This window comes from Chlorocebus sabaeus, chromosome 8 (assembly GCF_047675955.1).
Source record: "Chlorocebus sabaeus isolate Y175 chromosome 8, mChlSab1.0.hap1, whole genome shotgun sequence".
In the NCBI taxonomy this organism is placed as follows: Eukaryota; Metazoa; Chordata; class Mammalia; order Primates; family Cercopithecidae; genus Chlorocebus; species Chlorocebus sabaeus.
The window spans coordinates 147,512,493-147,539,048 of record NC_132911.1 but is presented as its reverse complement, the minus strand read 5'-3'; the positions used below and the strand labels follow the sequence as shown (position 1 = coordinate 147,539,048).

At 59.6% G+C, this 26,556-nt stretch overlaps 2 protein-coding genes and 1 long non-coding RNA gene across 18 annotated transcripts; all 3 read left to right on the top strand.

Annotated features, from left to right (window-relative positions):
- The first annotated feature begins 2,034 nt into the window (after positions 1-2,034).
- On the top strand, positions 2,035-9,465 carry NRBP2 (nuclear receptor binding protein 2). 7 transcript variants are annotated; one of them, XM_008001823.3, is made up of 18 exons: positions 2,037-2,429; positions 2,915-3,037; positions 3,114-3,215; positions 3,319-3,408; positions 3,591-3,631; positions 3,732-3,826; positions 3,944-3,967; positions 4,037-4,120; positions 4,201-4,256; positions 4,364-4,459; positions 5,474-5,606; positions 5,720-5,822; positions 5,916-5,966; positions 6,041-6,176; positions 7,008-7,061; positions 7,158-7,221; positions 7,314-7,369; positions 7,459-9,465. In XM_008001823.3, the coding sequence occupies exons 1-18, from the start codon at positions 2,307-2,309 to the stop codon at positions 7,525-7,527; spliced, it is 1,500 nt and encodes a 499-aa protein (XP_008000014.3). In that variant the 5' UTR covers positions 2,037-2,306; the 3' UTR covers positions 7,528-9,465. The 7 variants fall into 7 exon arrangements, with proteins under 7 accessions (XP_037855937.2, XP_008000013.3, XP_037855938.2 ...); XM_038000012.2 differs by having other exon boundaries at positions 2,036-2,429; positions 7,314-9,465; XM_038000011.2 differs by having other exon boundaries at positions 2,036-2,429; positions 7,008-7,221.
- A 1,545-nt stretch (positions 9,466-11,010) lies between these two features.
- Positions 11,011-12,907, top strand: LOC140712257 (uncharacterized). The gene is made up of 2 exons (XR_012093798.1): positions 11,011-11,779; positions 12,722-12,907. It is a non-coding gene; the product is annotated as an uncharacterized lncRNA (long non-coding RNA).
- A 269-nt stretch (positions 12,908-13,176) lies between these two features.
- On the top strand, positions 13,177-26,133 carry PUF60 (poly(U) binding splicing factor 60). 10 transcript variants are annotated; one of them, XM_008001832.3, is made up of 12 exons: positions 13,177-13,280; positions 18,191-18,277; positions 20,582-20,677; positions 20,803-20,892; positions 21,774-21,824; positions 23,958-24,119; positions 24,207-24,299; positions 24,417-24,630; positions 24,710-24,900; positions 25,028-25,163; positions 25,358-25,593; positions 25,691-26,133. In XM_008001832.3, exons 1-12 carry the CDS (start codon positions 13,257-13,259, stop codon positions 25,988-25,990), a joined length of 1,680 nt encoding a protein of 559 aa, XP_008000023.1. In that variant the 5' UTR covers positions 13,177-13,256; the 3' UTR covers positions 25,991-26,133. The 10 variants fall into 10 exon arrangements, with proteins under 10 accessions (XP_008000023.1, XP_008000024.1, XP_008000017.1 ...); XM_008001826.3 differs by having other exon boundaries at positions 13,195-13,280; positions 18,194-18,277; XM_008001830.3 differs by lacking the exon at positions 13,177-13,280 and adding an exon at positions 13,639-15,097.
- The last annotated feature ends 423 nt before the right edge of the window (positions 26,134-26,556 follow it).

Genomic DNA, 26,556 nt, shown 5'->3' with positions numbered 1-26,556 from the left:
CGGTCTCCCAAAGTGCTGGGGTTACAGGCGTGAGCCATTTTTTTTTCAAATAAGGCTGTGCTCCTAGGTACTGGGGATCAGGATGTAGACTTTTGGGGGATCCTATGTGACCTACCACAGAACATGTGTGTCTGGTTACGGGGGTGGAGAAAGGGGAGGAAATTCATTGAGATTCTTCTGCTCAAGCCTTACCTCTTCAGGGGCTTCTCTGGACCACACCCCCCAAAACGCACCCCTGCCCACCCAGAGATCCATTCAACAAGTGTTTGCTGAGGGCCTGCTGTGTGCCAGGTACTGTCCTCGCACCCGAGAAAGAGCAGGGACAAAGAGAAGACACTCCTGCCCTGTGGGAGCTCGAATAGCAACAGGGACACAAACAGTGAAGAAGAGAGATGATAAAAACCCAGATGCAAGGCAGGCGGGGTGAAAGCCCCAGGAAAAGTCGAGTCAAGCAGGGGAAAGGGGATGGGGACTGTGATGTCAGGATTCGTGGCCAGGGCAGGCCTCTCAGGAAGTGACCTCAGAGGATGTTTGGGAAGGGCATTCCGGGCAAAGGTATAACCAGGGCAGACTTTGGCCTCCAGCCCCTGCAGAGGTCAGGCTGATGCCACATGGCCCAAAGTCCCCCCGTAGACCACGTTGTTAGCACAGACCAGGGGTGTCCAATCTTTGGACTTTCCTGGCACACATTGGAAGAATTGTCCTGGGCAAAACACTTAAATAAAATACACTTAACACTAACGACAGCTGATGAGCTTTAAAAAAAAATCTCAACAAGAAAGTTTACAAATTTGTGTTGGGCTGAATGCTCCCTCTGGGCTGCGGATTGGACAAGCTTAGCATAGACTGTGGTGTGGCCTAGGTAAACACAGACATTCAAATCAGGTGGAACATTTCAAGGGCTTAGAGGGTGTCTCTCAGGAGCTGGTCAGGGCCAGTTTCAGGGTGGAGAATTTGAACACCCCAAACCTTTACTGCAGAAGGCCTCAGCAGGATCATCTGGCCTTGGTGGAAGCCACACTCAGGGGGCCTGGTGACCAAGGCTGGTCAGGAAAGAGCGACCACAGGGGATGCAGCAGGGCCAGATGCAAGTCTGCCAAAGAAAGAAAGAGGCGTCCCAAAGGGACAGCGCACAGAGGCGCGCGGAAGGGAGGAGGGGAGTTCCAATTTGGGCTCCAGAGAGAGAAGGTGAAGGATGAGGACCCGCCGTGAGAGAGGGAGGAGGCCACGGGAAGGCTGTGGGAGCTGCGGGCTGAAGGGGGTTTTAGGTAAGAATCGGGGAGAGCGCCGGTGGTCAGCGTGGCTGGAGGGTGTGCTCAGAGCGGCCTCCGGAGGGAGCGGCCTTGTGAGCCGGGTGGGCACCCCCATCATGGTTCCACTGTCCCAGGGGAGCCAACCGCGGAAAGGAGGGGCGCGTTTGAGGAGAAAAGAGAAAATCGCCATCCTGGAAGGTGAGAAGATGGGCTTGTGGGCGGGAGGAGGCACCGGCAGGCGGGCCATGGAGAGATTTGTGGCCCCCAATGAAAGTCAGCCTGGGTCAGCCTGCTGGTGGGCCTTTCCCCCAGCCCTCGGTGTCCCACCCACCTGTCCCATGGGGGTCGGCCGGGGAATGAATACGTGGCCAGGAGAGCGGGGCCCCGCTTTCGAGCCCGCGGGGACTCCTGCAGCTAGAGGGTGTCGTGGGCTTGGGGGACCCCAGATGCCCCGAGTCTTCCCCCAGATCCTAGGGGAGCAACCGCGAGAGAAGTGGGCTGCTCCAGGCTCCGGGTGGCCGCGGGGCGGGACCTCCAAGGGGGCGGGGATTTGGGGGCGGTTCTCCTGCGCGGGGCGGGGCTTCGAGGAGGCGAGGCGGGGCCTGGGGCGGGGCCTCGCGGAGGACCTTGGGAATTGGCGGGGGCGGGGACCAAAACGGGGCGGGGCTTCGCGGAGGTGGGGCGGGCCTTCGCGGAGGAGGCTTGGGGGACGAGGAGGGGACAGGGCCTGGGGCGGGGCTTCGCGGGGCGGGGCCTCCGAAGGGGCGAGGCCTGGGCGCGGCCGGGGTTCGGCAGCTGGCTTGGAAGCGGTGCTCTGGCTCGGGCTGGCACACGCGGCTCGGGAGCGGCGCGCCGGCTCCGCCTCCGGCCCCCATCCGCCCGCCGCGCGCCCGCCCCTCCCAATTCCCAGAGCCGGGGCTGGGGCTCGCGGCGGCGGCGGCGGCGGCGGCGGCGGATCTAGGCTGGGCTGCTGGGCGCGGGGCCAGGGCGGGCCGGGAGCGGCTGCTCCGGCGGCGGATCACGCGAAGGGCGGTGGCCTGGGCCGGCCGAACCATGGCGGCCCCGGAACCGGCGCCGAGGCTGGCCCGGGAGCGGGAGCGGGAGGACGAGAGCGAGGACGAGAGCGACATCCTGGAGGAGAGCCCGTGTGGTCGCTGGCAAAAGCGGCGGGAGGAGGTGGGCGCGGGGGTCGGGGGCACGGGGTGACACCGCCCTCCCAGAGCCGGAGGGGCCTGGAGGCTGCGCGGGGCGTGGGGGCGCTGGGAGAGCGCGGCGCGCGGCGCCTGGAAACCTCTCCACGGTCCCTTGCGGCCAGCGAATCAGCCACCCCTGGACCCCTTTGGCCTGGCGCCCGCCCTGGGATTCCCTGAGGGCCAGTCTCCTCCTAGGACCACCTCCCCATGCCTCTGGACTCAGCCGCTAGGTTCCTGGGGATCCCCCTCGACCCCTTGAAACCTGCTCCAAATCCCCTTAGCCCAGCCCTTGGATAGGAGCCCTTGGCTCCTGGGGGCAGCTACCCTCCAAGCCCCCACCTTCCCGCAGAGTGGCTCAGGGCCTACAGTCCAAGCTTGGGCCCACTGGAAAGGTATGGACAGGGACCAAATCCTCACCCGCAACCTGACACACACCAGGGCACACATAACCCCTTATTCACTCCCCAGGTAAACCAGGGGAACATGCCAGGGCTTCAGAGCACCTTCCTAGCCATGGACACGGAGGAGGGGGTAGAGGTGGTGTGGAACGAGCTCCACTTCAGAGACAGGAAGGCCTTCGCGGCGCACGAGGTGAGGCCGCTGCCCCCTCCTCATCCTGCCTGGGTGACCACCTGCTGACCACCTAGAGACCATCCTCCCTCCCCAGGAGAAGATCCAGACTGTGTTTGAGCAGCTGGTGCTGGTGGACCACCCCAACATCGTGAAGTTGCACAAGTATTGGCTGGATACCTCCGAGGCCTGCGCGAGGGTGATTATGGGCGAGGCCCCGGGCAGGCAGAGGCCACAGCCAGGTGGGGTGGGCATGGGGACGAACGCGCAGCTCGTGGAAATCCTGAGCTCACACCCTGCAGGTCATCTTCATCACAGAGTACGTGTCATCAGGCAGCCTCAAGCAATTCCTCAAAAAAACCAAGAAGAACCACAAGGCCATGAACGCCCGGGTATGGGGAGCGGGCTGGGGCAGCCACGGGGACAGGACGGGGTTGGGGCAGCCTCGGGGACTGGGATGGTGAGGGGGTGCCCAGTGGCCTCGGACAGGGACTGGGCGAGGATGCGGGGCGGGCTCCGCAGGCCCAGCCGCCTCTCCTGCGCCCACCCGACGGAGTCGTGCGTCCGCCGCCAGGCCTGGAAGCGCTGGTGCACGCAGATCCTGTCCGCGCTCAGGTGAGGGCCTGGGCTGGCCCGGGCGCTGCACCGCTGAGCCCCCGCCTCTTCAGAGCCTCCTGACCGGCTCCTCCTACTCTCCCCTCCCCAACGTCTGCAGCTTCCTGCACGCCTGCAGCCCCCCGATCATTCACGGGAACCTGACCAGCGACACCATCTTCATTCAGCACAACGGCCTCATCAAGATCGGCTCTGGTGCTGGCGGGGCAGGGCTGGGCGGGGGACGGGGCAGGGGAAGGTGCCTGCAGCCAAGGGCAGAGGAGTTCTGATGCCCCAGCAGCTAACTTCGCTCTTTCTCCCGCCCCTTGGCAGTGTGGCACCGAATCTTCTCCAATGGTAAGTGCAGACTCTGGGGGATGGGGTCCTGGAGAGGTCCCGCCTGCTCAGCCTTTACGCCCTCCACAGCGCTGCCGCATGATCTCCGAAGCCCCATCCGCGCTGAGCGAGAGGAACTTCGGAACCTGCACTTCTTCCCCCCAGAGTACGGCGGTGAGTGGCGCTGGGTCTGGGCGCCCCGTGCCTGCCCTGTGTGCTTCTCTCCTACCCGTCCTGTGTTCTCTCCTGTTCAGAGGTGGCCGACGGGACCGCTGTGGACATCTTCTCCTTTGGGATGTGTGCACTGGAGGTACTGCCCCCGCCCTCCACCTTGTGCTCTGCCCTCCTCCTAGCTGTGCCCTGCCTGGCTCACCTGTGTGGTCTCTTCCCCATGCCTGACCTGGCTCTGTGCCCCAGATGGCTGTGCTGGAGATCCAGGCCAACGGGGACACCCGGGTCACAGAGGAGGCCATTGCTCGTGCCAGGCACTCACTGAGTGACCCCAACATGCGGGTAAGCAGCTTGCCCTACCCCTCCCCAGCTGGCTCACTGTGCTCAGCTAGGCCAGCAAGGTGCTCCAGGCAGGCCTGGGAGAGCATCACAGTTTGTGCAGCTGAGGGGTATACCAGCTGGCTGCACCCCCCAAAGAGGACCTCAGTGGGAGCACATACTGGTTCCAGGCCTGAAGGCCCTAACGGGTCAGCACATTCTAAGGACAAGAAGGCAAGAGAGACCCTCCCTCTGTGGCTGCTATCACCATGCCCGTTTTATAAAGAAACTGAGGCTCAGAGGAGATGAGTCCTTTGCCTGAGGCTTTAGAGTAAGTGGTGGAGCCAACATCTGCACCTGGGTCTGCTTCACTCAAGTCCTTGACTTTAAGCTTCTAGGAGGTGATGAGGCTCCTGCTTGTGGGGGGACATGGTGGGTGCCAAGCATGCAAAAAAAGGTATGGGATGGAAGCTGCATCCATAGCCCCCTCTGCTCGGAGTCCAGACTTAACTCCATGGCCTCAGAAGATGGGGGTGCCTGGATGGGGCTGGTAGGGAGCTGGAGCCGGGCTGGGCACGGATGTGGACAGAGGGGGAACCAGCAAGGTCATCTCCAGTGCTGGTCCTGAGCTGAGCCCATCAAATGACCATGGGTAGCAAGAGGCAGAGCTTGCAGTGAGCCGAGATCGTGCCACTGCACTCCAGCCTGGGCGACAGAGTGTGATTCCGTCTCAAAAAAAAAAAAAGACCACGGCTTGCAGGTGTGACTTAAAGATCATGGCTCCTACTCCCCATGATTTTTGGGAGGTTGAGGGAAGCACAGCATGGTGCTCCAATCCCAGAACCCAGCTGTCCTCAAACCCAGAGGGCCAGGTCCTGGCCTGGCTGCTGCCAGGACTCCTACCTACGGGCATCCCTGCATGTCCTGTATGTCCCTGAGGAGGAGGGACGAGGAGAACTCAGGGATTACCTCTCCTCGAACTGTGGGGCCAGAGCAGAGAGCTCTGCACACCACCAGCCTCTCTTCCCCATGCCCCAGGAGTTCATCCTTTGCTGCCTGGCCCGGGACCCTGCCCGCCGGCCCTCTGCCCACAGCCTCCTCTTCCACCGCGTGCTCTTCGAGGTGCACTCGCTGAAGCTCCTAGCAGCCCACTGCTTTATCCAGCACCAGTGTGAGCAGCAGGCCAGCCCAGGGGGTGGCCGGGGAGGCTGAGGTTGGGATGTGGAAGGGGCCCTGCAGGACCCACGGCCTGAGCACACCACCTTGATGCTCCTGTGGCTGCAGACCTCATGCCTGAGAACGTAGTGGAGGAGAAGACCAAGGCCGTGGACCTGCATGCAGTCTTGGCGGAGCTTCCCCGGCCCCGCAGGCCTCCGCTGCAGTGGCGGTGAGCAGTCAGCACCCAGAAACCTCCCCTCCCCGTGCCTCCCCTCCCCGCACCCCTGGCCAGCCCCTCATGTGCCTCCCACCTCCATGCCAGGTACTCGGAAGTCTCCTTCATGGAGCTGGACAAATTCCTGGAGGATGTCAGGTAAGAACTGATGTAAGGTTGGGGGCCAGGCAGCTGTCAGGCCTGAGCCCCCAGCCACCCCGGTGTGTCTCCAGGAATGGGATCTACCCACTGATGAACTTTGCAGCCACTCGGCCCCTGGGGCTGCCCCGGGTGCTAGCCCCACCCCCGGAGGAGGCCCAAAAGGCCAAGACCCCGACGCCAGAGCCCTTTGACTCTGAGACCAGAAAGGTGAGTCCCCTCTTGCTGCTCAGTGCCATCCCTCAGACCTTCCAACAGCTTGATAAGAGATTCCTTCTCCCAGGGCCTGCGTCCCCACAGCCCAGCTCTCCTCCTGGCTGCCAGAGACCAGATCCAGGCTGACCCCCTTGTGGGGATTATGGGGGTTGTAGGACAGGCTGGACACTCTCCTTTTCCAGGAGGCTCCCTGTCCCCTCAGATCCTCCCCTGCATCCTGCTGCCTGCCCTGAACCTACTCCAAGCATCCTTCCTCCAGAACTCGCCCAGGCTCTTCCACCCTGCCAGCACTCTTCCCCCCACCCCCCCACCCTCCCATCCCCCACCTTGTGCTGATTCCCGGATATCTATGTCCTGGTGTCTCCCCAGACTTTTCCTGCAGCGCTGCCTCCTGGCCAGTGGCCTCTCTTGGTGCAGTGCAGCCAGAATTTATGTCCTAACAGGCAAACTGCCTGCTCCTGGCTGCCCCCAGAGATCATGGGAGTCCTCAGCTGATGCCCAGGCGCTGGGAGGCCTGGTCCTGCAGGCACCCTGCACTTCGGTGCAGTCCCGTGCCACTCAACCTCCCTTTCCCCATGCTTAAGTTCCCTCTTTGTTCAAGTTGTCCTCTCAGCAGTGAAAGCTCCTATTCAGCCTTCAGTACCCAGCACCTAATGTCGACTCTTCTCGAAGCTTTCCTTAGCTCACTAGGCCACTAGCAGTGAGATGGGCCCTTCTTAGAGATTCCCCCCTTTCCAATCTCTGCTGTCCCTTCCTGACCCCTCTGGGGCCGCAGCATGTGGTCTCGCTGCTGGGTCTGTGAGTCTCAGCCTTCTGCCGCTGCAGGTCATCCAGATGCAGTGCAACCTGGAGAGAAGCGAGGACAAGGCGCGCTGGCATGTGAGCGGGGCCTGGGAGGGCAGCGCTGCTGTGGGGAAGGCGGGAGCGTGGCAGACCCCCAAACCTCCAGCCGACCACGCCCCGCCGCCTCCCCAGCTCACTTTGCTTCTGGTGCTGGAGGACCGGCTGCACCGGCAGCTGACCTACGACCTGCTCCCAAGTAGGCTGGGCAAGGGACCTGGGCGGCGGGCGGTGACCCCGGGCAGCGGGTGGCGCAGCGGCCTCATGCCTCGCCTTACACCGTTGCCGCAGCGGACAGCCCTCAGGACCTTGCCTTGGAGCTTGTGCACTACGGCTTCCTCCACGAGGTGCGCTGGGTGGTGCAGCGTGGCCTGGCGGAGGGGGCAAGCGGGGCAGGCTGTGCCCCTCCGTCCCCCATGCCTCCCTCCTTCCACAGGACGACCGGATGAAGCTGGCCGCCTTCCTGGAGAGCACCTTCCTGAAGTACCGTGGGGCCCAGGCCTGACCTAGTACCCCAGCCCCTGGGGACCATGCCGGGGTGCTGCCCAGGCAGGCCATGTTGGGGAGACCCCAGCACCGCGGGGCTGCTCTCCTCCTTGTGCCTGGGAGCACAAAGGCCCTGGTGGTGAAGAAACCCCCGCCTCCTGAGAGTGGGGCTGACCCTGCCTCGGGCGCCGCGGGGGTGGGGGGTGGGTGTGGGGGAGCCGTTAGGCCTCCCAGGTCCTTAGGTTCAGGGTTGCCCCCAGGACCCCTTCCCATATCCTCCATTCTCCACCCTGAGTTCCTACCCAAGCTGCCTGGCCAGGGCCACTGCCTGCTCAGCATGCAGGAGGCTGCCCTGCAGGGAGCCCCAGCTCTGGGGTTTGGGGGTGAGGGTCAGCCCTGGACAGACCTCTGCCCAGGGAACTGCTCCATGGGGTCTGGGAGAGCAGCCATCCCCGGCTGGCACCATAGACCCACACAAGGAGCCCGCACAGCAAGCCAGCAGTGACACACCTGCAGGTGTCAGGCATGGCACTGGGCACAACAGGGACCTGGCAGGAGAAACAGACCACAGAGAGGTCTGGAGTTGAGGCTGTCATCAGCAAAGCCCCTGGTCCCACGCAGCTCTGCCCTGGAGCCACCTCTTTGACCCTTACCCACCCTGAGACCAGAACCTGCAGCCCCTCTACAGATCTCCTCTGGCCACTGCAGCCCTTCCAATGGGCTTTTTCTCTCCTGCATCCCCTGGCCTGGAGGGGTCAGGGCCCCCACATCCTCTCTGCTCCTCAGATTCACACCCCTCCATGTTACCTCCCGCACCTCCTCCCTGGGGCAGCTGCTCCCTGGGCCTCTGAGGATGTCAGCTCCTGGCTCCCTGCCTCTCTCCCACTGCACTCCTGGCTCAGTCTTAGAGGTTTCTATGCCCCCATGGATTCTACCCCTGCCTTCCTGGCCTCTTGATTCTTGGCTTGCCTCTCCTCCAATTCCAAACTTAGTGAAATAGCCTTAAACATTTTAAATTGTATGTATAAATTTAGCACAATCATGCCTTTTTAAAAGCATTTCAAATGTCAAACCAGAAAGGCACACCACTGTATTAGTTCTATACTGCTGCTGTAAAATTTACCACAAACTTAGTGGCTTAGAACAACACAAATGTATTGCAATTCTGTAGGCTGGAAGTCTGACTACAGGTCTCACTGGACTAGAATCAAGGCTGGCAGGCTGCCTTCCTTCCTGGAGGTTCTAGGGGAGACTCTGTCTCCGGCTTCTTCAGGCTGCTGGCAGAATCCACATCCTTTCAGTGGCAGGGCCAAGGTCCCCACTTTCTTGCTGGCTGTAAACTAAGGCCACTTCCAGCTTGTAGAGGCTGCCTACATTCCTTGGCTCTTGGCCTCCTCCTCCATCTTCAAAGCTAGCAGTTTCAGTCTGTATCACGAAACATTTCTCTGGTTCTCTGCAGACAGGAAAGGTTGTCCCTAAGGACTCATGAGATTAGGTTGGGCCCAGCCAGATAACACAGGATAGTCTCCCTCCTCAAGGTTTTTAATATTAAACACATCTGCAGGACACATTTTGCCATGTAAACTAACATTCACTGGTTCCAGGGATTAAGGAAGGAAACTCTTTTGTTGGGGAAGGGTGGCATTCTGCTGACCACAGCACCCCAACCAAAAACCAAAGCAAGACTTACTAACGAATATCAAATAAATTAAATGTGCAAAATAGTGAATCTCAGTTATCTTAAATATTCCAATACTATTTACAAAATTATTCTAATTCTCACAACTTCCAACTCAAAATTAGTAATCTAAAATAATCTCCATATCCTAGATGGAAACCCTCATGTAAAACTGTCTGATTACTCACGGTCCTAAATGGTTTCAGTGGCAAACACATAACATTGTACTACTGATTAAACTGAACTTAAAAGCATCAATACTACCATTGCTGCACTTAATCATGTCTCTGTTGAATTCTTCCTTTTATCTTTTCAGAATTTTATGTGTATTGTTTTTAAAGTAGAATGGGTTTTTTTTGTTTGTTTGTTTGTTTTTTGAGGCCAATGATAAATAATAAAGGCAGGCTCCTACTCTCATCCTCTCCAAATTCAACTCTCTTAACTGTTTCTTCAGGCATTTGAAATCCATGTTTTTCAAAATCATGAGCTTTTAGTTCTGTTTATTAGTTGTTTCACATTAGGTGTCCCCAGCCAGCATCCTCTGGGAGGAGGGTGGTCACCCGCCTCAATCTCCTGATGCGGCATCGTTCTAGTGTGACGGGCATCACAGCTGCATGGGTGTTATTACAGCTTCATTACCACACGCCACAGGAGAGAACAGGGTGTTCTAGGATGGCATTTCTTGCACAACTTTTTGTTTTCCCTGGAGTTAATAATTGCCTATTTTTTGTTTGCCTGGTTTTCTCTATGTGTTTGTCATCGATTCATCTTTAGACTTTCCTGCAAAAGCATGAGCATCCTCTCACAGCTTAGGACTCATCACATAACTGACTGCTCAGTTTCTTCTTTTCCTGGAGCCCCCACTATGCAAGCCCCCTGCCCAGGCTACTTGTTCTTGGACTTATGGTCCAGTTGTCAGCATGGGTTAACTCTTCACCAGTGTCCTGGAATGCTTTCCTTTTCCTTCATTTGCTCTGTTTGAGAAGGACCATCCTCCAAGTTTCCTGAGAGGGTGCATAGGAAGTTGCGGAGTCTTTACCTGTTTGTCTTTATGCTAACCTCACATATGCTTGACAGTGTGACTAGTTACAAAAAGCTTGGCTTGGTTGAAAATCATTTATTCCCAGGATTTTGAGGGTATCGTGTCATTTTCTTCTAGTTCTGAGAACGCTTGTGCCTTTCTGAATTCTGACTCTTTACCTATGATCTCTTCTGTTTTATTCTTTGCCCCATTACTTCGACAATTTTCAATGATTTGTCTTGATATACAACTTGCCTTTCACCCACTGTTCAGGAAACATGACTCTCTGGTTCTAGGAAATTTTCGTGATTTATCTCTTTGTTGATTTCTCTCGTTTCCTTATTTTCTGGACAATTTAGATGTTGGGTTTCTGTTTTTTGGGTTTTTATTTTTTGTTTTTGTTTTTTGAGACAGGATTTGGCTCCGTCACCCAGGCTGGAGTGCAGTGGTATGATCACAGGGCACTGCAACCTCCACCTTCTGGGCTCCAGCAATGCTCCCACCTTAGCCTCCCTACTAGCTAGGACTACAGGCCTGTGCCACCATGCCCAGCTGGTTTTTTAAAATTATTTTTTGTAGAGATGTGGCCTCGCTATATTGCCCAAGCTGGTCTTGAACCCCTGGGTCCAAGTGATCCTCCTGCCTCAGCCTCCTGAAGTGCTGGAAAGGCAGGTATGAGCCACTGTGCCTGACCTGGACTTCTCTTTTGAGATGCAGTCATGGTGGTGGAAAGAACACAGGTTCTGGAGCCATTCTGCTGCTCCCTGCCTTGTGACATTGCCCATCAGTAAAAATGGGGATAACAGCTGTACCCATTGCATAGCACTGGGTTGTGAGGATCCCATGAGTAAATGTGTATAAGAACAGTGCTGGGCACCATGCACCCTGCGTGCACTTTATTGTCAAGGGAAGCTGTTCCCAGAGGGTGGTGCCTGTGGCTTCCCCTGGTGGTGGTAGCAGACCAGCCCCCCACCACCCATCCACCCCCTCCATTGTGGAGGCCTTGTGTGCCAGGCTGGCCCTAAGAGCACCCACCTGTGTTACTGCTATTCTGTTTTCCAGCTATCTAGTTCTGTCATTATACATTCTGGAAGACTTCATCTTAAAAAGCCTATTGAATTGCTCTTTCCCCTCATGTTTTATTTCTAAGAGCTCGTTCTCATCCCGAGTGTTCTTTCTCTATAGCCCCCAGTTCCTTTTTATTGCCTGTAATACCTCTAATATCTCTGAGAATGGCATTTTAGTTTTCATTTTTCTTTGGCTTCCTTTATTGTCTCTGTTTCTTCTGAGTCCCTTTTCTTCTTTCTCAGGTGTCTGGTGATCCTGGGCTGTCCAGTTGCTTTTAAGAATGAGATGCTTTTTGGCCGGGCGCGGTGGCTCACACCTGTAATCCCAGCACTTTGGGAGGCCGAGGCGGGCGGATCACAAGGTCAGGAGATCAAGACCACGGTGAAACCCCCTCTCTACTAAAAATACAAAAAATTAGCCGGGCGAGGTGGCGGCGCCTGTAGTCCCAGCTACTCAGGAGGCTGAGGCAGGAGAATGGCGTGAACCCAGGAGGCGGAGCTTGAGGTGAGCCGAGATTGCGTCACTGCCCTCCAGCCTGGGTGACAGAGCGAGACTCCACCTCAAAAAAAAAAAAAAAAAAAAAAAACCATGAGATGCTTTTAGTGGCTGGGGCTTATGGCCTGGTGAGCTTCAAGGCCAGCGATCTGGCTGGGCCATTCTACTGGGCAACCCTCTGCCCCTAGCTGCCCTGCTAGTCTTTTCTTTTGAGCTGGGAGCTGCAGCAGAAAGGAGCCTTCCTCTCTGAGGAGGCTGATGGCATGTTGGTGGTCAGACCCAGCCCAGGGGGTGGAGGTAAGGCAAGGACCCAGAGTCTCACTTACTCCCAGGCTTTCAGACAGAGCCTTGCTTTAGCAGGGCCTCAGAGCTCCTCTCCCAGAGTTCATGTCTCAGCCACTGCACTGCCTGCCAGCCCCGGTGGGTATGGACAGAGGTCTGGGGTTTCCTTTCTGTAGCTGTGCTTTCACCCACGACCCTCAGACACCGGCCTCCATGGCCGGGTGGGCTGGAGTAGCTCTCACTGTCCATCTTCCTCCAGCTCTACAATATTCCAGCTCTTTGCCCTTGCAGGGTTTGTCTTTATGAAACCCCTTTCCTATAATTTCAGAGGGTTTCAGGAGGAAGGCGGGGAATATGCTGCCCTATTTAAGTAGAGGTGTCTTTATTAAATTCTAAACGTTCCCAGGGTTGAAAGGAGGCCTGCCCGGGATGCCTTGTGGCCTCAGGCACTGAAGGTGCCTGAGCTTACAGATGTGGCTTCTTCAGATGACCGAGTTGGGGTCTCGGGACTGGGTGCAGCAGATGGCAAATGTCCAGGACGGGCAGCTTTCCCGGCAGTACTGATAAACACTTTGGGCCATGAAAGCCAGTTCAGGTACTAAGGGGGCCTGTGGCCTGCGGGCCTAGTGACTGATGTCAGCCAACCTACGGTCATCTGTTCCCTGGAAGGAGAAAAGGCTGCCAATTGAACGAGGCTTCCCGGCCCCAAGGATGTCGCGACGCGGGGACGAAGCATCTCACGACGTGAGCCTGAAACACACGGGCCTTTCATCACCCGAGAATCCTCCAGTCCAGGAGGGTCCCGCTCCTTCCCCTGCCTCCCGGAGGAGAGCCTCTGGACGACGCCCGCGACGGCGTTTTCTCCAAAAAAGGCAGAGAAGAGAAGCTCAGTAGTGGCCGCAAGGGAGAGGGGCAGCGAAGGCCACCACGCGCTCCCGCGTCGGCCACGCGGCGAGATACGCCCGGCTCGAGTACTGCCGCGCGCGCCCCCGGACGCCCATGTTGCACGGACCTCTCCCCTCGCCCGGCCAAGGGCACGCCCCTTCCGTCGCCCCTCCCGCGGGCGTTAACTGTCCCTCCCCGCCCCGGAAGCGCGTTCTTACTTCCTTCCTCGCGAGAGTTCCGTGCGCCGGCGCCCAGATCGCGCGAGACCGCGGAAGGAGCAGGAGTGGGTGGTGCGCGCGGTGGCCGCGACGGACGCAAGATGGCGACGGCGACCATAGCTCTCGTAAGTGAGCCCCCCGTGACGCGGGCGGCCCTCAGCTTGCGGGGCCGGGTCGTAGGCCCAGCCTGGGCGCGGAGGGCCTCCCAAGAACGCGGCGGTCTTCCCAGGTCCCGCGCGGACTCCCTTGTGTCCCCAGGTCAAGTGAGGCGGGGGCGGGGCGGGTGCGCGCGGGCGGCCGGCTCGCGGCCCCAGCTTCCGGTCTGCGGACCCCAGCTTCCGGCGGGGCGGGGCGGCGCGGGGGCCCGGGCGCTGCATGTGGCCCGGGCGGGCGAGCCTAGCGGGGTCGCGTTCCTACCCGCTAGGTCCGGCAGCCGGGGGTCGTCGTTCTCTCTTTGCCGACTGGGATGTGCGCCGTGGTCACGACGGAAGCGGGTTCCTGGGGATGATGCGTGGGCCTTCGGGTTGATAGGATTAGAAGGGGACGGGATCTGTAGAAAGGGGTTTGCAACTCAGAGCGTGGGGTGGCCTTGGTTCACTACGCCTGCAGCTGTGAATTCGTTTTCCGGTGCTGTAGAGGGATATGGTTATCTCTGTTCTCTTGTCTCCACTTGGGAAAGAAGGACGTGCTTTCTCATCCTACAGTTTTTGAGAAATCGCTCTGTGGGAGGATTTGGGGACACAATGGGGAACCAGACAGGCAGTCGGAGGTCTGGTGCCCACCTGAAGTAAGTTCCCACCCAGGGTACCATTTGCTGGGCGCCCGAGGGAACTGCGTGGGCATCCAGAGGAGTGAGTCGTCCCCTGCTCTGCTCAGTGCCCACCTCCCCGGGCAGGGCAGGCGTTATTAACGTAGGGGGAGAACATCCATGCACACAACACATGCGCGATGAAGTCTGGTTTTTTTCCTTACCACTTAGCTTATAGGACTTAATCCCGTTTTGGATCTCTCTTAGCCACAGTTTACCCATTTATTACTTGCCACTCTCCCCCCAGCCCACATCCAGCGGGATGGGATAAGGTCTGTTTGAGAAGACAACTTGAGCAAGTGGCTGAAGGCTGGACTGACAGGACCAGGGACTGTCCTTAGACTGCCATTGCCAGGCCCCATAATAGGGGGAGAGAGGCATTTGCACAAGATACGTAGCTTGCGAGGGCAGCCTAGTGTGTGATTCACAGGGCTGGCTGACTCCACTTTTTCTATCATGTCTTTTCTCTTGAAGCCACGGGAGTAAGTTATCTTTGAGGGGCACTCCAGAGGGAAAGGAAGTAAGGTTAAGAACCTGGTGACTGTCTCCAGGAAGCAGAGAGTTGATGGTGAAGGAGGAGGAGGCTCAGAGACAAGGACTGGACACCTGGCAAGGTGGAGGAGGAGAATGGATGCCTCACTCCCCAAGCATCCGCAGAACAGCGCCTTGTGCTCATGAGGGTTAAATGGGGGCTCAGGTCTGCTGTGGCATGGTGCCAGATAGTTGGTGTCATTGTTGAGTTGGACGTGGGTCATAACTGACGCCATGAACAGGTTCTCAGTTGGGGTGTTTGTTGCCATCCCAATTCTGTTGGGGTTAATACATGCTTTTTCATTGCATCAGGCTCCAGGAATGAGCTGTAGCCTGTGGTCTAACCCATTCCTCTTTTCATCACTGAGTTGGAAAGGCTTCTAGAAGGGTTATCTGTTCCCCACCATCCTGGTTGGGCACAGTGATGAGAGCCTGCCCTCTGTCTCATGCTGCTTCGGCTCTTATGGGAGGTTGAATGGAGCAGCTGAACTTATAGACAGTGGCCTGGTGGAGAAGAAGCCGGAAGATGCAGAAGGGCCTCCCCTCCCATGGGCTTCTGCCTGGTGGCTGCAGAATGAGGCCGGCTGCCTCTTCGCAGCAAGGGTAGGTCTTCTGGGTGCATCTTTTCACTTTGGCACGTGGCTCCATTATTCACTTCACTGACAGCCCAAACGGCTTTCATTTGGGGTCATCACCCTTGGGGTTCCAGTTACTTTCTTCTGTAGGTCCCAGCCTGCAATGTCACCTCGTAGGCCCCCTGGATGCCGTGGCCTGGCACATCTCATAGCCACTTCTTTCTTATCCTGTGCTTGCTTAGTACACACAGAAGTCATCTTTGATTTCAGCATTCTTTGCTGGCAGCTGACACCAGGCTCCTGAGAGAGATATCCTTCTCTCTTGTCTTGTTTCTGCTGCCTCTGCAGTGCTCAGTGTGGAGCCTGGGCATGCAGTAAGCAGTGTTCATTGTGTGAAGGGAACTGACAGATAGAAAGCAGTGTCCTGCAGCCAGCTCTGCCCTGGGTATCTGACGCTAGATGTTAACAATACTGACGATTGCTGGAACCTGTGGCTTGCTTTGCTGCTTTTCATGTGCAGGGACTGCAGGTTGTGGGGTTAGGCGGAGGGGTGGGGGGGTGCCGGGATTTGACTAAATCTTCACAGTAGCCCTAGGAGACAGGCTGTCCCCCTTCCCAGCTGAGGAGCCTGAAGCCTTGGGACCTTCGGTCATTCGCTCCACATTACTTTTTGAGACGGAGTTTCGCTTTATCGCCCAGGTTGGAGTGCAGTGGGTGATCCCGGCTCACTGCAACCTCCGCCTCCTGGGTTCAGGCAATTCATGGTAGCACCTCAGCCTCCCCAGTAGCTGGGATTACAGGTGCCCGCCACCATGCCCAGCTGATTTTTGTATTTTTAGTAGAGATAGGGTTTCACCACGTTGGCCAGGCTGGTCTTCAACTCCTGACCTCAAGCAATCCATCTGCCTTGGTCTCCCAAAGTGTTGGGATTACAGGCATGAGTCACTGTGTCTGGACACATTACTTAAAAAAATTTTTTTTTTCATAGAGATGGCATCTTGCTATGTTACCCAGGCTGGTCTCAAGTGATCCTCCTACATCGGTCTCCAAAGTGCTGGAGTTACAGGTGTGAGCCACCACGTCCAGCCCCTACATTGCTCTTCTTGTTTTCTGATGGAAATACTCCTCGTTGCTCTGGGCTGAGGAAAGGCGGTCCCAGAGTTGGCACCTCAGAGCCCCTCTGCTGCACCACCCCTCAAAGGGGCTTCCCATTCCTCCGAGCACTGCTGCCTGGTGCTGGGGGGCATCCTGACCATAAAGCCGCCATTTTCATTGCCTAAAGATGGCAGTACGTGACTAGCTGCGATTATAAACACCACTTTCCTCCAACCTTTCCCAGCGTCTGGTTAGCACAGAACCCTAAGCTCCATGCAGGTAGGAACTTCCATCTGCCAGGAATGGCGTGGGATGTCCTGTGTAGAAGGCAGCGGTGGGCCAGCTCTTCCCAAGAAAAAGTTTTCTGAGCCACATCCCACTGTCAGCACTGTTGTGTGGTTCACTTGTTGGTTAGTGCAGTGATTTGGGGGAGCAGGAAGTTACGAAAGTGCCCCTCCGTTCACCCTGTTCACGGGTATCTGGAGATGACCTGAAGTGATCTCTTCCTGTGGGCAGTGAGAGGCAGCCTTGGCTGGCACAGTGGACCACGCCTGTAGTGCCAGCACTTTGGAGGTTGAGATAGGTGGATTGTTTGAGACCAGCTTGGGCAACATGGAGACCCCCATCTCTACCAAAAATACAAAAATTAGCTGCGTGTGGTGGCACATGCCTGTAGTCACAGGAGGTGGAGGTTGCAGTGAGCTGTGGTTGCACCACTGCACTCCAGCCTGGGCGACAGAGCCAGACCCTGTCTCAAAAAAAAGAAGAGGCAGCCTCTCCTCTGGCTGTGCATGCAGTGGGAGGGGCCATTGTTTCCGAGGTACGGTGTCTAGGCAGTGTGGGGCTGAGTTGGGCATTTAGAGCACACCGGTGCCGGCAGCATCGGGATTAGCTCCTGGCACGGGCTGGGTTGGCCTTCCCCAGTGCAGCTGGGCTTGTGCTGCTGCCCCTCCTCTGGAGGCTGGAGGACCTGGGACGCTCTGGTGGGTCAGCCCAGCCTCTGGCTTTGCGCACATGGCTCCAAGGGTGGGCACACTGATCTCTTCTGTCCTTAGATACTGTGGGTCTCATCCTTGAGCTGGGAGCGGGTTGACTGCATGCTGCCTTGGTTCTTGTTGTGCAAGAAGGTAGAGTAGGTCTCAAGACCCTTCCACCATCTCCTGACCCCCACAACGTTACCCGTCTCCTGCCCATGGCCTGCCTTTGCCCTGCCATCCCTCAAGACCATTGTGGAGCTGCTACTCCCTTCTGTGCCCCTTTAGGTGTGGGTTTTTCCCAGCGCAGAGGCCAAGTTCTTGGCCGTCCTCCTGGGAGACTGCTCTGGACGGTTCTGTTGCCAGGGAAGGGAGGCCTGTGTGTCCAGACCCCTGCCCACCATGCTGCTTAAAAGTGTCTTCAGGAGAGAACTGGGACCTGGGCTTGGCCAGAGCCTGTGGAAGGCGCTGGGGCTGGGGCTGAGTTGTGGGCTGGCCAAGGTGTGTACGGGTTGCCAGGGAAGGGAGGCCTGCGTGTCCAGACCCCTGCCCACCATGCTGCTTAAAAGTGTCTTCAGGAGAGAACTGGGACCTGGGCTTGGCCAGAGCCTGTGGAAGGCGCTGGGGCTGGGGCTGAGTTGTGGGCTGGCCAAGGTGTGTACAGGTTGCCAGGAAGGCACCCTTGCTGCCTCAGGAGGACATGGGGGACAGCCAGCCAGTTCCTTTGACCATCCAGCCTGCTGGCAGGAGAGGATGGCTTTCTTTGCCTGGGACAGGAGCACAGTGCTCTCTATCCTCCTCCCTGCCCCTGCTTGGACTTGCTGGCAGCCCTGGCCCAGCCCAGGCTCCGCTCTGCTTCTGACCAGCTCCCTGGGCGTGCTGACGGGTGTGAAGCTAGGGCAGTTTGGGCTGGGGGGTCGTGTCGGAAATGCATCCTTGCCCGGCCTCCCTTGTTTATCTGTGAGGAGCTCAGCCCTTAGCTTGGGAGGAGAGCAGGCCTGGGCAGTGGGGTGGTGTGCCTGTCCGTTAAAACATCTCCTTCCTGCCTGCAGCAGGTCAATGGCCAGCAAGGAGGGGGGTCCGAGCCGGCGGCGGCGGCGGCAGTGGTGGCAGCGGGAGACAAATGGAAACCTCCACAGGTACTGACCTTAAGCATCCTCTCCCTCAGGCCCGCCCGCCCGCCTGCCTGCCTGTGTGTCCCTGGGCCCAGAGAGGGCTGACTGGGGGCAGGGCAGGAGGAACCTCGGGAACCCTTCTCTGCCTCTGGGCAGACAACTGCCCGCAGAACCACGGCCCTCGCCTTGCGCCAGTCCTGCATCCTCCCCACCCAGCCACTGAGCCAGCCTTTGCCCTCTGCATCTGCCCTGCTCCAAGCACCAGGCAGGGCCTGTTGCCAGTCTGGCCGGGCGGGGATGCCGGGGCCTGGAGCTCACGCGTTCTTAGGCATCTTGCAGGAAGGGTGGACCAAGGTTTCTAGAACGTGCAGTGCTTTAGGAGCCAGAAATATAGATTTCATTTCAGACCTCTGTGTTTTACTTTAAATAAAACAACGAAGCAACGCGCACATCAGAGCACGGGTCTGGCTGGGACTCAGCCCTCCCCGTCTTTTTTCCGCCCCAGGCTCCAGAGTGGCTGCGGGTGGGTCTTGGCCTGTTCGATGGCCCAGCCTTGGGAGCGGGTCCTCTCGGAGGTGGAGCTGGGCCTGGGGCTGTGTAGTCGGTTCTTTGTGCTTCTCCATGGCAGCGCCCGCCTCCAGAGCATTCCAGCGGGGCCTCAGCAAGGTGGCCTGGGAGGCCTCTTGGGGCTGGGCCCTCCTCTTGGTCCCCCAGGCACGCTTAGGGGGTGGGACTGGGACATGGTATGCAGCCTGGATCCTGGGAGATGTGGGGGCTGGTGCTCCCTGGCCCTTGGCTGGCGCCCAGCCCACCATTGGTTGGTGGGAGAAGGGCCTTTTGTTTACCAAGACAAAGAGGAGATTGAAAAGTGTCTGGGGGTTGAGGGGATTGGCATTGATTACCATGGTGACAGCCTGTCTCTCAAGTCCCAGCCTCTGGCTCTTGGGCCCTCTTTCCCACTAAGGAGGAATGGGCTTGGGGCCAGCTGTGAGGGTGGCAAGGACAGGTCTAGTGTGAGCTGGACTGGGGCACCTGGTGCCACCCACAGCCAGCCTTTGACCTTCAGGGACTGGCTGGGGCTCCAGTTGCCTGGGGAGGGGTCTCCAGGGCTTCTTGCCCTTTGAGCCTGGGCCAGCATCCCAGCACTTGGCAAGCAGGAAGGGGTTCTTGGGGCTTAGGCCAGCCTTGTCCCTTCCTGCCTCCTGTGTCCCTCTGTCCTTGCTCTGTCCTTGCTGGGAACCCTTCTCTCTTCTCTGCTGTCCCTCAAGGCTGCATCTGGAAGTCTGGGAGGGCCCAGTTGGTAGGCCAGTGGTCTTTGTGCTTGCCGAGCTGGGGGACAGGCGCAGGCATGCTGTCTGCCCACCCCGACTCTGCTGGGCCTGCTGGCCATGCCTCCCTGCCACGCAGCTGCGTTCTTCCCTCTGCAAAAAGCTTAGAGATGGATTTTGACAGAAGGGATGTAAACATAGTCCTGGTTGGCATCAGCTTGGGTCTGCAGTGGCTGTGATTGCCCAAGGGCCTCCTGGTCCCCAGGCCCACCTGGCTGGGGCGCCGGTGGGTCTGCTCCTGGCTTCTCCCAGTGGGCCAGGCACAGCACATGCAAGAGTGTGTGTGAGTGAGCTGGAGCCCTCTGCAGGGCTCATGTGGCCCGAGAGAGGCCTGTGTTCTCTGGGAGGTGTGCACAGCGCCTGCGGGGACTGGGGGTGGGGGGGGCGGGAGAACACTGTAGGGAGAGAGGCCCTTGTATTTGCTCCTTGGATGGCCCCTTGAAACTCCAGGGAAGCTGAGCCTGTGTCTGTGGCAGGGACTGTGAGGAATCCCAGAGGAGCCTGGGAGCAAGGAGTCCCGGAATGTCCAGAGAGCCCTGGCCCTTTTCTCCTGCCTTCCTGCCTTGGAGGACAGCTGAGGCTGGCCCTCCTGCAGGGCATGCGATAGCAGCTCTGGAGTCAGACTGACAACAAGGGGCCGGACCCCTTTCCTGCCTCCAGCTGTTTATCTTGGTGGCGCCCGAGGAGGCCACTGTGGCCTGGGCCCCACAACTGCTCAGGTTGGCCCAGGGCTTCCAGGGCACCTTCTTGCCTCTGTCTGTGTTCTACCCCATGGGTCCTGGGGGAGACAGCAGCCTGGGCTGGGGACAGCAATGTCAGAAGGGCAGGCCTGAGTCCAGGCCAGGCAGAGGATAGTCTGTGCTAAGGCCCTGTCTCTCTGGGAAGGGGCTGGGCCAGAGCCCGTGTGCAGTGTTTGGGAGACAGGTGGGGTGGCACTCCTGGGGCCATGTGAAGGAGAACTTGAGCTTGCTGTTGACAGATTCTCCTGCTCCCCTACCAGGGCACAGACTCCATCAAGATGGAGAACGGGCAGAGCACAGCCGCCAAGCTGGGGCTGCCTCCCCTGACGCCCGAGCAGCAGGAGGCCCTTCAGAAGGTGAGCACGGACCTCCCAGGGCACTGCAGGTGTGGGCCAGTCAACTGGGGGCAGGGGCAGGGTGCGGGGCAGGCCTGTCTCCCATGGGCCGGGCCCCCAGTGCTCCTCACTGCCACCTCTCTCAGGCCAAGAAGTACGCCATGGAGCAGAGCATCAAGAGCGTGCTGGTGAAGCAGACCATCGCGCACCAGCAGCAGCAGCTCACCAACCTGCAGGTGAGCCCCAGCCGGAGCCTCCACCGCCCTCCCCACCACCACCACCATCTCCTCCTCTTCACGCTCTTCCTCCTCCTGTGCCTGCGGTCATCCCCGCAAGCTGTTACAGTACTCCGATTCTCAGACTCATGCTCGGGACCCCCGGGGTCCTCTCTGAGGCACGAGTGGCCCAGCCTTTCCCACCTGTTGCTCGCTGGAGCCCCTAAAGCGCCGCAGCCCCTTTCTTGGCTGCTTGGCTGTAGCTCTATCCTGTTCCCCTTGCTGGTCTTCACACTGTGGCCTCTGGTCTCCCCCGTGCTTCCCGCCCCAGCTGTGCGCAGCTGATGGTGGCAGCATGCAGGGCGTGGACCTCCCTGCCCCCGTGGCCTGGATAAGACTGCTCAGGCCCTCACCCCTGCAGTGAGTCCAGACCACCTGGGCTCAGCCCCAGGACTGAGGGGACAGTCTAGAGGCACCTGCCCTGGGGCCCTGCTTTAGGCCTGTGGCCGGAGGCTGCGATACCTTCGTGGGAAGAGGCCGGTGTGAGGCCGACAGGTTCCTGGGCCTTGAGCCTCACGCCCCCCGCCCAGCCCTCAGACATTCACGCTGCCAGGAGTTGTCCTGGCTGTACACTGCGCTCCACTGCCCTCCTCCCTCCCTCCCTTCCTCCCTCCCTCCCTTCCTTTCTGCCCCGGCCAGCCCAGCTGCAAGGCTGCAGGGCGGGGCACATGGGGCGCTGCGGCCCCCCTGGGCAGGTGCCGGCGGCCGGCAGTGTGGGAAGGCAGGCGGCCTCCCTGGCAGGGCGGGGACTCCGGGCCTTGCCGCTGTCTGCGTGAGGTGTTGACGAGAGCGGGAGACTGCTCGGCTCCAACAGACTGAACTCTGTCTTTACTGTCTTTCAGATGGCAGCAGTGACAATGGGCTTTGGAGATCCTCTCTCACCTTTGCAATCGGTCAATAGAAATGCTCACTTCTTCCGGGGCTCATGTCCTTAGTCAGGGCTAGAGGGGGGCAGTGCAGCCCACGTGCTGGGGACCTTGCTCCCCTGGCCGGCCCTGCCCGCCAGCTCTGGACGAGCGCAGCAGAGCGCCAGGCGTGGTGGGGCCAGTGGTGTGGGCACCCACCCGGGACCGCCCCTGGGGAGGCCTCCATCTGCTCTGAGGGCCCACCTTAAAACTAATCGGCCAGGTAACTGCGGAGGGCAGCCGGCCAGGGCGGGTAGCTGCCGGCACCAGGCCCGTCTGTGCCCACGCCGCCTGCACGCACGGGGTGCGCCTACGGCCTCCAGCCCCGTCAGTCTCCAGGCTGCCTGGCTCTTGGGTTGGGGTCAGGCCCCTGAGGAGAGAGGGGTCCTAACTCATGGCCCCATCAGACCCTGGAGGGAGGATGGATGGATGGGGTGGGGGTGGGGGGACCCAAGCGAGCAAGGGAAGGGCAAGCAGGGCCTTGTGCCTGGCTGTCAGCAAGGGGCAGAGGCCATGCAGCCAGGGCGAAGGAGGCAGGGGCCACGGCTATGGCCTTCGCTGTGGTGGGCAAAGGAGTCCGGGAAGGAGGTGCCCCTCCCTTCCCCCAGAGGCAGGCTCAGGAGGAGGCCAGGCCCCATCTCGGGGATCCTGAGGGGAAGATGTGGCCCCTTCTCTGGGAGCCTCTATTCAGAGGGGGCATCCCTGTGTGTGTGGCTCCCATGGGGCAACACACGCCTTGTTCTCTCTGGGAAGCATCTGAATGGGAATCTGGGCTGGGGGTCTGGTCAGGGAGAGAGCTCTTGACCTGCCTGGGGGTGGGGCCCCACACTGAAAAGGAGACACAGCCCTGTCTTGGGGGAACATGACCTGAGGGACAAGCCTGGTCTTGTGTCTGGGGAGCCTGCTGACTGAGGGGGTTGTGATTCCACCTTTGGGGGGCTTGCTCTGAGTGGGGAGCCTGAGGTCTGTTAGGGGGCCCAGTTTAAGGAGAACACAGTCTCATTTTCAGGGAATGCCTAGTTTGAAGGAAGATGTCTCACCTTGGGAAGTCCCTTGATGTGGAGAGATGCTTCCAGGCTCCTCTCCATGGGATAGGGAGGTTCAGCCTGCATTAGGCCTGCTGATGTCTAAAGAGGGAAACTGGTCTCTGGCCACAAGGCTTTGTGTGGAGAGGGGCAGGGCCTGGCTCCAGCTGCCTGCTTTGCCTGCCCTGGCCCACAGTCTCCCTGTGGTCCACTGCGTGTGGCTCTGGAAGTCCCCAGCCTGGCACGTCTCCTGTGAGGTGGCAGGGGCGAGAACCCGTCCCTGAGGGTGTGGGGAGGTCCCTCAGCATAATAGCCAAGCTCACAGCCAAGGCCCTGGACCAGCTAGGCCTGTCACCTCACCAGCTCCAAGGAGCCTGAAGGCTTCTCTTAGGGTCTCTGCTACCTCATGGTGCCCCCGGGGGCCAGGCCAGTGGTCTCGCCTGGGCCCACGCTCGGCTGTGGGCACGGGCTCCAGGCAGCTCCTTTGTGAGGAGTTGCAGGGTACTGGGAAGGCGCAGCATGAGCCCCTACCGGAGTTGACCCCGCATGAGCAGCTGCTCCTCGTTCTTTCTTCAGGGAGCCCCCATCTGGCTCCTCAGCTCCTCCCCTGGGGTCTCTTCTGGGCAGTGGCTGCCCTGTCTTCTGACCTCCTCTCTTCTGGCCACCAAACCAGTGGGTCCCTCCAGCTTGGATGGCTCCTCCTTCCCTCTTCTGTCGTGGTCCTTGGCTGGGACAGTGGGAGGAACTCCCAGCCCAGCCTGGGATACCCAGCCCCCAGACTGGAGGGGTGGTCTGGGTGGGAGGGCGCGCAGCCCTGCCTCCTGACCATCTGTCGACTTTGCTGCCACAGTCTGCCTGGGACCTTGGCGGGCTGGGGTGCGTCCTGTCCTGCCGCTGGGCCTGGCCTGCCTTCTTTGGGTGGCAGGGTCCTGCGACCCCCTCACCCTGACTGCAGGGATGGAGCCCGCACCTCCCTGCCATGTGAGGAGCCCTACCCACAGCAGGGCTGAGTGGGTGGGCCAGGAGGGGAGTGGGCTGCCCAGCCTCCTGCCGCCCCTGACGAGCCAGCGGTTCTCTCCCCTCTGTCCTGCTGCAGATGGCGGCTCAGCGGCAGCGGGCGCTGGCCATCATGTGCCGTGTCTACGTGGGCTCAATCTACTACGAGCTGGGGGAGGACACCATCCGCCAGGCCTTTGCCCCTTTTGGTCCCATCAAGAGCATCGACATGTCCTGGGACTCTGTCACCATGAAGCACAAGGTCAGCAGGTTTGGTCTGCCCTGGCCACTTAGGGCTTGCCCCCACCCCTGGGCTCGTGCAGCCTGACAGGTGTGTGCTTGTGTCTAGGGTTTTGCCTTCGTGGAGTATGAGGTCCCTGAAGCTGCACAGCTGGCCTTGGAGCAGATGAACTCGGTGATGCTGGGGGGCAGGAATATCAAGGTGAGGCGGGGAGCCAAGGCCTTGATCCCACAGGTGTGCAGGGCTGCCCCTCCATAGAAGTCTTTTGTGGCCGGGCCTGGGTTGACAGGTCTCTCCATCTCACCCACTCTTCCCCAGGTGGGCAGACCCAGCAACATAGGGCAGGCCCAGCCCATCATAGACCAGCTGGCTGAGGAGGCACGGGCCTTCAACCGCATCTACGTGGCCTCTGTGCACCAGGACCTCTCAGACGATGACATTAAGAGTGTGTTTGAGGCTTTTGGCAAGATCAAGTCTTGCACACTGGCCCGGGACCCCACAACTGGCAAGCACAAGGGCTATGGCTTCATTGGTGAGCTGGGGCGGCTGAGACGGGATGGGGGCCACCTGAGGCTGGGGCTGGCCCTGCTCACTGCTACTCCTGCCCACAGAGTACGAGAAGGCCCAGTCGTCCCAAGATGCTGTGTCCTCCATGAACCTCTTTGATCTCGGTGGTCAGTACTTGCGGGTGGGCAAGGCCGTCACACCGCCCATGCCCCTACTCACACCGGCCACGCCTGGAGGCCTCCCACCTGCCGCTGCTGTGGCAGCTGCTGCAGCCACTGCCAAGATCACAGCTCAGGTGAGGGCCCACACATCTGTGTCAGCTTGAGGGTGGGTGGGCCGGCCCCTGATTCCTTGGAGACTGATTCAAGGTGGTCTTGAGTAGCCAGGCCAGGGACTGAGCATGGTGACCTTTTGGGTTGCAGGAAGCAGTGGCCGGAGCAGCAGTGTTGGGTACCCTGGGCACACCTGGACTGGTGTCCCCAGCACTGACCCTGGCCCAGCCCCTGGGGACTTTGCCCCAGGCTGTCATGGCTGCCCAGGCACCTGGAGTCATCACAGGTGAGTCTAAGTGGTACCAGATCCTTTCCTCTCCTGTCCTGGCATCTCTAGGCTCGCTGCCCTCAGCTGCCTGGCCCTGTTGGTCTGGCCGCAACCCTCTGAGCCCAGGGCAGGCCATGGCTGGTCAGTTCTGTGCCTTTCTGGGAAGGGGGGTGGTAGGGAGTGACTGATGGACCTGAGTGGTTTTCCTGCAGGTGTGACCCCAGCCCGTCCTCCTATTCCGGTCACCATCCCCTCAGTGGGAGTGGTGAACCCCATCCTGGCCAGCCCTCCGACGCTGGGTCTCCTGGAGCCCAAGAAGGAGAAGGAAGAAGAGGAGTTGTTTCCCGAGTCAGAGCGGCCAGAGATGCTGAGCGAGCAGGAGCACATGAGCATCTCGGGCAGCAGCGCCCGCCACATGGTGATGCAGAAGCTGCTCCGCAAACAGGAGGTAGGCGGAGGGGTGGGGTGGTGGCCAGCGGGGAGGTGGGGGAGGTAGGGAGCAGGGCCACAGCACTCAGCTGTTTCCGCTTGCCCCGGCCCCACAGTCCACAGTGATGGTTCTGCGCAACATGGTGGACCCCAAGGACATCGATGATGACCTGGAAGGGGAGGTGACAGAGGAGTGTGGCAAGTTCGGGGCCGTGAACCGCGTCATCATCTACCAAGAGAAACAAGGCGAGGAGGAAGATGCGGAAATCATTGTCAAGATCTTTGTGGAGTTTTCCATAGCCTCCGAGACTCATAAGGCCATCCAGGCTCTCAATGGGCGCTGGTTTGCTGGCCGCAAGGTGGTGGCTGAAGTGTACGACCAGGAGCGTTTTGATAACAGTGACCTCTCTGCGTGACATTGGCCCCTCCCCCCGGACTTGCACTTGTTCCTTGTTTCCTCTGGGTTTTATAGTGATACAGTGGTGTCCCCCGGGCCAGGCGCGCTGTGCCCAGCCCAGCCTATAGTGCGGATAAAGGTGCGGATGCTGCTGGCCCTGAATGTCCGTGTGTCTGCCATCGGTCCTGTCACCCATCCTGGGTGTGTGTCCTTAGGGGGTCTAGGGCGAGGAGGCCGGAGTGGGGGTGGTCTCTGGACCTGCTTCGTGGAAGCAGGCGGGGCCCGCCGTGGGGCGAGACCTGGGCAGGGTGTTGGCTCCCTGGGCTCCGTCCCTCGGGTGGCGGCAGCTAGGTGGGCGGGGCTGCCTGGGGCGCTCGGGCGCGGACTCGCAGCCGTCCCCGCAGGGTGGTGCTGACAGAAGGCAGACACCGCGACCCGTTGGACAGCGCGCGCTGCCAGTGTGCTTTTGTGCCGTAGAGTCGGTCGTCTAAGGCGAGGGAGCGGGCGGGCGGGCGTGGTCGCTAACCGGGAGGAGGCTGCGCATTGAGATTCGTGGCCAGGGGCCGGCTGAAAACGGCTACGGAG

Excerpts from the sequence above, each read along its gene's own strand:
- NRBP2 (XM_038000009.2), top strand. The coding sequence starts at position 2,307 with ATGGCGGCCCCGGAACCGGCGCCGAGGCTGGCCCGGGAGCGGGAGCGG. Across the intron at positions 3,216-3,318 it reads CCTCCGAGGCCTGCGCGAGG|GTCATCTTCATCACAGAGTA; the intron begins GTGATTATGGGC and ends CACACCCTGCAG. Across the intron at positions 4,257-4,363 it reads TTGGGATGTGTGCACTGGAG|ATGGCTGTGCTGGAGATCCA; the intron begins GTACTGCCCCCG and ends TCTGTGCCCCAG.
- PUF60 (XM_008001832.3), top strand. The coding sequence starts at position 13,257 with ATGGCGACGGCGACCATAGCTCTC. Across the intron at positions 13,281-18,190 it reads CGACGGCGACCATAGCTCTC|CAGGTCAATGGCCAGCAAGG; the intron begins GTAAGTGAGCCC and ends TCCTGCCTGCAG. Across the intron at positions 18,278-20,581 it reads ACAAATGGAAACCTCCACAG|GGCACAGACTCCATCAAGAT; the intron begins GTACTGACCTTA and ends CTCCCCTACCAG.